Source organism: Gymnoscopelus braueri (genome assembly GCF_963280865.1).
Source record: "Gymnoscopelus braueri genome assembly, chromosome: 6".
Taxonomy (NCBI): domain Eukaryota; kingdom Metazoa; phylum Chordata; class Actinopteri; order Myctophiformes; family Myctophidae; genus Gymnoscopelus; species Gymnoscopelus braueri.
The window spans coordinates 44,516,945-44,526,944 of NC_137607.1; the positions used below are offsets into that span (position 1 = coordinate 44,516,945).

General features: G+C 42.9%; 1 protein-coding gene across 1 annotated transcript in view; it reads left to right on the forward strand.

The window, feature by feature from the left end:
• ptprsa (protein tyrosine phosphatase receptor type Sa) overlaps nt 1-10,000 on the forward strand; it is a 282,355-nt gene that overhangs the window by 235,620 nt on the left and 36,735 nt on the right. The window contains 3 exon segments of the mRNA XM_080431352.1: nt 349-472; nt 5,134-5,309; nt 8,261-8,380. Of these exon segments, the coding sequence (XP_080287478.1) occupies nt 349-472; nt 5,134-5,309; nt 8,261-8,380 (420 nt within the window).

Consider the following 10,000-nt stretch of genomic DNA (forward strand, 5'->3'; position numbering starts at 1 on the left):
GGCCCTGCCTTCTACTCTCTCTCTGCCTGTCTCTGTCTGTCTGTCTGCCTGTCTGTCTGTCTGTCTGTCTGTCTGTCTGCCTGTCTGTCTGCCTGTCTGTCTGTCTGTCTGTCTGTCTGTCTGTCTGTCTGTCTGTCTGTCTGTCTGTCTGTCTGTCTGTCTGTCTGTCTGTCTGTCTCTGTGTCTCTCTGTGTCTCTCTTTGTCTCTCTTTGTCTCTGTGTCTTGTTGGTGTTATAATATTCTACATTGTTCACTTTGTCCTCCAAGGGTTCCTGACTTGTCTAATTTGTTCTTGTCTTTTTCGTGTGTGCGTGTGCGTGTGCGTGTGTGTGTGTGTGTGACACCAGTCTATTGATCCAGGTCAGCAGTTCACCTGGGAGCACTCAAACCTGGAGGTCAATAAACCCAAGAACCGCTACGCCAACGTCATCGCCTACGACCATTCCCGTGTCATCCTGGCTCCCATCGAGGGTGAGGCACACTTCCACCACACCTGGACCAGCCTACCGTAGCATAGCATATAGCATAGAACAGAACACAACCGATTGATTGGGCATTAAAATGAAAATGCACGCTGCCCACCCATCTGACCACTGGCCCTTTTGAGATTGTCAAGTGGGCCCTGCTCCAGAAAAGGTTTGAAGCATAACAGGATAGGTGGGCATAAGGACATCTGGGCACCTCGACGTAAAATTGTCTATTTTGTCAATATACAAAACCTGTATATCCAGTTATTTTGGGACATAAACAAGAAGTTGAAGGATAAAATTAAGTCTGATAATGATGTACCGTGCATGTTCACATCATGTATACTTTATATTACTTGTGATATTTTTTCAAATATATATATTTTTTACATTTTGGACAAAATAGCCTATTTTACATCGAGGTGCCCAGATGTCCCTAGCGCCCACCTATCCTGTATCCGTTGGAAGCACTGGAATATAACAGAACAGAACTACCATTGAGGTGAAGTGAGGACTTGTTTTCCGCATCCAAACAGTTTACAGACACACTCAGTGTATCCCGGGGTTTTAACTGCAGAGCACTCACCAACCCTGTTTGTCTGTTTAGATTTACCCCCATCTCCCTGTGACTTTCCCCCGGCTAACTGTGTTCCTGCCGAGTCGACCCAGTCCGACTCTGAGTCTGTGCTCCGCTCTCCTTCCCTATATCTCAAGGGACATTGTCAGAGAGAGTCACCCTTCAGTGCAGACATTGTTCTGGCATCACGTCACCCCAAAAGAACTCCTCGCTCCTCTTTCCGTGCTACTGCCAAACTCCCAACAATTCTTCACTTCATTTTGTGCGGAGCTATCGGCGGAGCTCTCTCCGTGACTTGATTGTTGCCATCTCGCGGCAGCCGAAGCCAATTTCGGCGTGCGCGGTAGGGTAGGGTGGAGTGGAAGGGGTGTATAGGAGTGCGGCGGCACGCATAGCAAAATTATCCCAGGGAGCAAAAAGAGAGCGCCGCGTCCATAAATACATAAATTAATCAAGTCTGAAATTTCTATTTTACAGTGCAGTGATTTTGCCATTAGTCTCAGCAGTAGAACAATTCATGCACACCGCCATCCTCTGTTCACTTAGCTATGACTAAAGCTAAAGAGACACAATCGCATTGTGCAACGTCAAATCCGTTTTAATGGCATTTGCCTTTCTTTCTTCCTTTCTTTTTATTCTCACTCTCTGTCCCTCACCCTCTCTCTCTCTCTCTCTCTCTCTCTCAATCCCTCTCTCACTCTTTCTCTCCATCTCCCGGTCTCTCGTTCTCTCAATCGTTCTCTCTCTCTCTCTCTCTCTCTCTCTCTCTCTCTCTCTCTCTCTCTCTCTCTCTCTCTCTCTCTCTCTCTCTCCCCACCCCGATGGTTGCCTAACTCGTCACCACATCTCCCCTCTTAAATTAGTCCAGTCGAGTGTTTCATTGTTTGTCGCTTGAGCGAGGAGCTGTCAGTTAAAGGGACGTGACTCTCAAGCAGAGAGAGAGAGAGAGAGCTTGCTGCTGGAGACTTCCAGAGCCTGGGCTTGCATGTTAGAGAGGGAATAAATAAAGATGGGGCTGCCTGCGTTCAGCTGTCTTATCACCATCACATGCTCTGTGTTTGGGCACAGGCTTTTATCACCCATAATCTGCCTTATAATGACGTTTAGAGTTCACTCATTTAAGCTGGTGTTTTCAATGAGTGAGTGAGTGAGTGTGGGGAATGCTTCATTGTCAACAACATCAAGGGCACTGTAGCGGCATACGAGGCACTTCCGCCATCTTTAGTGGACGGCGTAAAACCGGATTGCTCCGTAACAGAGCTACCAACACAGGTCTATCTTTGAACGTTACAGTACGTAGAAGATGAAACTTATGTACCAATGTTCCATATCGTTGCTGTCAGGCAGAAACCTTGTATCCTCGTATCTTCATATTTCAACTTTGTGTTTTATGTTTTTTTCCCCATAAATGTATGCCCAACTTCATCATACAAGTGTGTCGCACAAAAGTTGTGTAGCCGATGTACAAGCTCACAATGCGTCACGGTGTGATGCATTGTGAGCTTGTACGTACATTGGCTATTTTCACTATTTTAAAATAATAATGAAAAAAGGAAAGGTTTTGGACATACAAGGTTTCCACCCGACCGCAACGATATACTGTACACTAGCTTTGTTTGCATTCCACTGCGCTCTGGTGCGTTGTCCTAGTAAACTGTTAACATTTATAAAAGGAAAGGCTCATACTCAGAAATGTCTGTTTACTTAATTTAATAGTCCTTAATCTTTCTATTCCATACAAAACTATTTTTTTCTGGCCATGAAGGCCAGATGGCCGGAAACATTTTGTACGGAATTGCATAGCCTACAGTATATGATGGACTATGGAATTAACCACTTACAAACCCTATATACTTGATTGACTGGAGTCCCCCATGTGATGCGTTGTAGATCTGCTTTTTTCACAGAATGTTTGTCCCAGAATAGGGAATGGGGTTTATGTCATGTGGTTAAGTAAGCTGACCTTTTCTTAGTGCGACCCTTTCCTTTTATAAATGTTAACCATATACACTAGCCCTGCGGTTGGGACACCAAGGGGTCCTTGAGGAGATTCCAAGGGGTCCCCAGCAAAATGATTGATAGTTAGGAACCAAATGGAGAGTGTTTCTCTGAGAGTGTACATATGGAACCAAATTGGTTCCATATGTACACTCTCAGAGTTATGGGAGGGAATGCTGAGGCAAATTGTGGGGTCCTTTAAAACAAAAAAGTGTGTGAACCACTGCACTGAAAATGGCGTGGTTGACTTGACACAAAGCTCACACAGCCTGCTTAAGGCTGAGATATACAGTGGTGGTGACTGGGTGTGAAGGAGTGTGCTGCTGGTGGGTGGTGGACGGAGGCTCTCCAGAAAGATTTAGTCCCTGGGGCTCCACTCCCCTCTGTCTTCCACTGCACTACAGCCTGGGTGTTAAATCAGCTGCAGACCACCACAATGCTGCCACTAGAGAGGGAAGGAGAGAGAGAGAGAGAGAGAGAGGCACAGCGATGGAAGAACAAAGGATAGTGGTTCTGAAACTTGTTTTTAAAATTTCAAGGACCCGCATAACTCTTGAGAGTGTACAATTGGTCTGTAACCGAAATGTACGCTTCCTGGTCCATTAGTTAACAGACCTTGAGGTTACAGACCTGTAAGGGTCCATTTGAAACGCCCTCAAGGAACCCTGAGAGGGTCCCTGCATGGACCCCACTTTGAGAAGCACTGGAATAGTACAAAGGAAGGTTGTGACTGTTGCAATGTTTGAATCCTGGTCGGTATAGCACATCAGTGGTTCTCAAACATGTTCCTGTCAAGGACCACCAAACTATTGTATAATGTACTATGCCGCGGACCCCCATTTGTACAGATTTAGTGCCACAGACCCCCATAACAGAAGATTGTTGGTTGTTAGATCACGTTTAGTACAGTTCTACTTTAGGTGGGGAGAGTGACACCTATGATTTGAATAGATTGTTTTAAAACATGCTGTTATTGGACTAACTTATAGTCAGTGAAATAACCACTTTCAGCCTGGCATCCATATTTTGAATAGGCGAAAATGTTCAAAAACAGTTGCTCTACGAAAATGGCCACGCTATAGCGTGATGGTGACGCCATGTAACCTTGTAGATTGGCAATTTTCACAATTTCCGAACATTTTTTAAAGTATAAAATAGGGTTTAAAGTGGTACACTGTTGCTCATTTGGCTGGGGACCTCCGAGAACGAACTTCCTCCCAAGATCACCAGACCACACTTTGAGAACCACTGTAGTAAAAAGATGCTGATGATGTGATTGTATCACGGAAGCCTGCTATGTCTGCATTCAGCACTCTGGAGCAAGGTTTATAAGTGTACAATAGTTTATTTTTTCCAGACAAAGCAAGAAATAGAGTAACACAGGAAACAGTAGAATAGCACAAGACAGGAGAAACTGTAAGCAAAGCAATAAGATACCGCCTGTCTCTATCTGAGGTCCTGATTACTACCTGCACAATCTTAATAGGATAGCAAGTGTTAGCTTGCACCAGAAAAGTAGACACAGAGGAAAGTTAATAAGAAAAGGAAGACTTGCTGAGAGGTGCATTTGCTCCACAGTGCACTCCATTTGATGTGTGTTCGGCCCGCGCCGGAACATCCTTCACCACCCTGGCATTTGCACTGTACCGATGACGGAAGAATAAAAATGTGCATGCTCAATCAATTTTTAGACCTCCACCAAAACCCTACTAATCACCGTGGACAGGGCACATTACAGACGCAAGCAAGAGGAAGTAAGGAAAGAGTGGGAGACAGAAAGGAGGAGGAAGAAATTGGAACATTAGATGGAAAATAAAACACAGAAACAAAGGTGAATAAGAAGATAGAACGAGGACTTTGAGAAAACAAGGAGAACTTCATTCAAAAGTACATCTTAATCGTCTTGGACCGCTGGCCTAGCGGTCTATGCCACAGTATGTCTTTTTTAATTAATTTCTTGGAAAAACAACAAAACGGCGGAATTCGCACAAAAATGAATTTCATCCACCGATTTTACACCTGTAAACCTGTGATGTAACAATACAACTGATTGTGATTCTAAATCGTTGTTGCTGTGGTTGTGCTTTCAGGAATCACGGGCAGCGACTACATCAACTCCAACTACATAGACGGCTACAGGAAGCAGAACGCCTACATCGCCACGCAGGGTCCCTTACCGGAGACGTTCGGGGACTTCTGGAGGATGGTGTGGGAACAGAGAGCAGCCACTGTGGTCATGATGACCAGACTGGAGGAGAAGTCACGGGTAAGTCACGGCATACCACAGGGCTCTATACTGGGCTCATTTGTTTCCCCCCCAGTTAAAAAACAAAGTCCCTTAAAAGTGACCTCAGAAACAAGCGATGAAAGAAACCGTTGTTTTATCGGGCAAAGTAGGAACAACACCGGCTGGTTCCTGATGTCGACTGAAAAATGTGTATTTTGTAGCTGTGCTTTTATGGCCCCCCTCTTGGAGTGATTTGCAGAGGGATTTGATACTATCTGAGCTAAGATCTGCTACTTTTGCTGTTTTTGAATATGAATCCTGAAAAGTAACGGTTTTAGACATATGAGGTTTCCCCCCGACAGAGACAATATGAATATTGCTCTCCCTTCCTTCACTGTAATCTCAAGAAGAATGCAGTGTATTGATTCTTATCAAACCAGACATGTGTACGTGCCCCCACAGCTTGGGCGTTCTTCCACAGTCAAATTAAATGTATAATCAGGTTTAGTGGGAAGCAGACCATGGACTGTCAAGTACCAGGTGGGTGGAGAGCATTAGACCGTCGTCGATGAGGCTGGAAGGACGTCCTTCGTGAGTTGTTTTATGGCTTCGGGGCCTGCCTCACCTCACCTCACCCCCCTTACTCAATGAGTCTTCATTAAGGTAACTCCGGACCAAACAGACTCGTCCAGACTATTGCAGACTACTCCAGACTGCAACAGACTGGTATTCGGTTGGCAAAAGTTGGCATTTAAGTCTGTCAGCCGACTGGCCATTCATGTGCTAATTTGACTTTTAGCCTGCCAGCGTTGCCAGGTCTGCTTATTATAAGCGACTTTGGGCTTGTTTCCCTGCAAAGCCACTTGTTCCCAGCGTTTTTTCTTCACTGACGTGCAGTGGTGTAAAGTAACTAGTACATTTACTCAAGTACTGTACTTAAGTACAATTTTTAGGTACTTTTACTTTACTGGAGTATTTCCAATTGTCTATACTTGTACTCCACAACAATTATTTGAAATGTTTAGTTACTAGTTACTTTGCAGATATAAATCATTATGAAACATACATTAACCACTTTAGCCCTATTTAATACCTATAAGCTATTTGAAAATAGCAGATCTACAAGCTCACAACGTGTTGCGATGCACGCGTTCTGAGCTTGTAGATCTGCTATTTTCAAACATTTTTGTACTTTTACTTTTGGTACTTTAAGTACATTTTTATACCAATACTTTAGTACTTTTACTCAAGTGAATGTTGAATTCCGGACTTTTACTTGTAACAGACTCAGAGTACATCTATTGCATTCAAGCCTGGAATTTTGTCATTTTAGGGGCAAGGCCACTTGGCCTTTGGTGTTGTAATTTTTTGGAGGGCACAAAGGCCCTGCCCGGCCTTGTAAAAAAATAATAAAGATTTTTAAGTCCAAAAATGATTTTTAAGTCCACGGAAATAATGCATTTAACTTGAAGGTTAAGGATGATTGTATTTTAATATATTATAAGAATAGTATAACTATCTGTGTAGATTGGCTATTTTCACGATTTCAAATTGTTTTTAAATAATAATGAAAAAGGAACATACAAGATTTCCACCCGACAGCCATAATATATAGCCAATATATGGTTCTGTATCAGTATATGAGTCCGTTTTTGCAGATTTCATTCTAATTGGCTACTATGCCTACATATGAATTTCATGAGCCTGGGTTGGCGGAGATATGCCCTGTAGCGCACACTCCGCACAGCAGCAGCAGGTGAAAGCAATTCACTTAAACGAGGGTTGTGTTGCGCACCAAAAAACGGACTAAAACTGTCACATTCATGAAAATAGCCGATCTACAAGCTCACAACGCGTCGCATTGACGCGTTGTGAGCTTGTAGATCGGCTATTTTCAAATAGCCTATGTATAAAATAGGGCTAAAGTGGTTAATGTATGTTTTATAATATCATCATTTATATCTACAAAGTAACTAGTAACTAAAGTTTTCAAATAATTGTAGTGGAGTAAAAGTACAATATTTGCCTCTGAGATGTAGTGGAGTAGAAGTAAAAGTACTGAAAATGGGAAATACTCCAGTAAAGTAAAAAATCCTCAAAAGTGTACTTAAGTAAAGTACTTAAATAAATGTACTTAGTTACTTTACACCACTGCAAACGAACAGGGGACTGGTGTCTTAAAAAAAAACGTATTGACAGGAAAATCGCGCATTGATACTTTTACTCAAGTAAAACATTTGAGTACTTTTTCCACCACTGCTGACGTGTACACAACATTTTTGAAAACTAATTTACACACCTGCTCCCAATAAATTACATCACCACAGCGCAAAAGTAGGTCAAATCAATCAATCTCTCTCTCTCTGGGAGCAACAACGAGAAACAGTGAATGTAGGTTTTCATAGACATGGTCGCTTGTTTCCCTCACATAATCTGGCAACACCGACAGCCCTCTGTTGTCACTGCCACTGCTCTACTAGTCGGCTAAAAAGCTGAACATGTTCGGTCGGCTCTGGGTCGGCCGAAAAGGTCCCGACGGACCCCCCGACGGACCCCTAACCGACTGGACGACGCTTCCCGACGCCAAGTCGGCCCAAAATCGGGCCGACTAGGATTGGTCTGGAGTTAGCTTTAGGTTTTATGACCAATAGAGGGAGGGGATGAGATTAGAATCAGGGAAGGTTGGAGCTTTTACACGTGAAACTGTACCTTCACTGGAAAAAAAGAAGCATTTAGAAGTGCGAGTGTCGATCCCAAATGGAATATTTATTCACCTGACAAAACATTTCTGAGAAAAGTAACAGCTGGTAATTTTTGAGAGAGGGGTAGATCACCTCTAGATGTTCTTGGTTGTTTTTATAGACCAGATCCTCTACATTTAAGCGGTGTTGCATCAAGGATTTGCGCTGCATGGTGATGAAGTGATACAGCCCTCTAGAACTACAGCAATTCTTCTGTTTGTCTAATGTTTGTCCGCATGTTCCCATCAGATCAAATGTGACCAGTACTGGCCCAGCCGCGGCACAGAGACGTACGGGATGACCCAGGTCACTCTCCTGGACACCATAGAACTGGCCACCTTCTGCGTTCGCACCTTCTCTCTGCACAAGGTACCGCAACACCACCCTACACACACACATGCGTGGATACGTACACAAATACACAAAGTGTTGATACCTAAGTGCATCAGCGGTATGTGAGCTTCCCTCCATCCAGGACATATACGACAAATGCTGTGACAGCAAAGGCCACCCCAGATGTGGAAAATAGGAACAGTTAATCAAACTAATACATTTATGATTATAAGAAAATATTTGATACTTTAATAAAATAATTTACCTCTTTTGGGCATGCCATTATAGGCGAAATGTTTCAAAAATGTATACAAAAATTGTACAATGTACAATTGTGTAGATTGGCTGTCTTCACTGTTTTTGTACGACACTGTAGTGCAATGAAGTATGAATGAAGTATAAAATAATGAAGTGTTTAATCGATTTGTTGTTATACCATATGTTTTCATTTATTTTAAATATAAAAAACTTCTCCACTCGATGAATCGAAAAAGTAATCAGTAGAATAATCGCTAAGAGGATAATTGATAGTTGCAGCCCTACTTTGGGAAGCACTAACGTCTAATAATGTGGGGATGGTTGCTCTCAGCGTGTCAAAGAAAGGTTGAGGAGACAAGCAGCCCCTCCTCTCCATATCTCTGTCTCTTCCTCTCATCTCTGTGTCGTTAGTCTTTGATCACGCTCTCTCTCGTCTGTCTGCTTGTCTTTGTTTACTGTCACTACACCTGTCTGCCTTTCTCTCTTCCTGCCGCCTATCTCCTGTTTTCTGCCATCCGTCTCCCTTTCTTCCCGTCTCTCTCTCTCTCTCTCTCTCTCTCTCTCTCTCTCTCTCTCTCTCTCTCTCTCTCTCTCTCTCTCTGTCTGTCTGAATTTCTCATTCTTTACTACTGCCTTGCTGTTTTTCCACACCCATTAAATTGTATTTACATAGTGAACACATTAAATTCTAGAGTTTTATTTTGGTCACTTAAGCCCTACAGTATATACTTCGTCATACGACAAATAGTTAAAATAGACGATCTACGTTGTGAGCCTATTTCCGCCTATAGTGACATATGGCAAAATATTTGCCCTCCACCGGGAGGATGTAGAGTCTCTGTCCTACTCCTCCCGCCCAACACTCCCTGCTGGTGGGGAGTGTAGGAGTGTAGGAGTACAGTGCAGTGACAGATATCACCCTCCCGCCCGGATTCCCTCCCCCGAACGTGGGCCAATTGTGTTCATATAGATAGATAGACACTCGACAAAGATGTGGTGGGCAGCTACTTTATCACTGCGCCACCCGAGCGGTGGGGTAAAAATGCCTTGGTGGACATGGCCCCTAGACAGGTTAATTAATATTACCACAGCATCATGCATTGTATTGTTTGTTTGTTACACAGAAGCATGCCCTCTTGACTTTCAAATGTTTTGCTGTCATTATCTAAACTCGTAGCAGCGTCATTTAAAGGGGAAATCCACCCATTTTCAATATTTAACTATGTCATTAATATAGCATAAAGGAGTTGTGTGGAAATAAGAAAATTTTTTAAAAAAAATTAACATTGCAAAAAAAATTAACATTGCAAAAAAAATAACATTGCAAATTACACCATGATGAGTCATCACAGTGTAATTTGCAATGTTAATTTTTTTGCAATGTTAAATTTTTTTGCA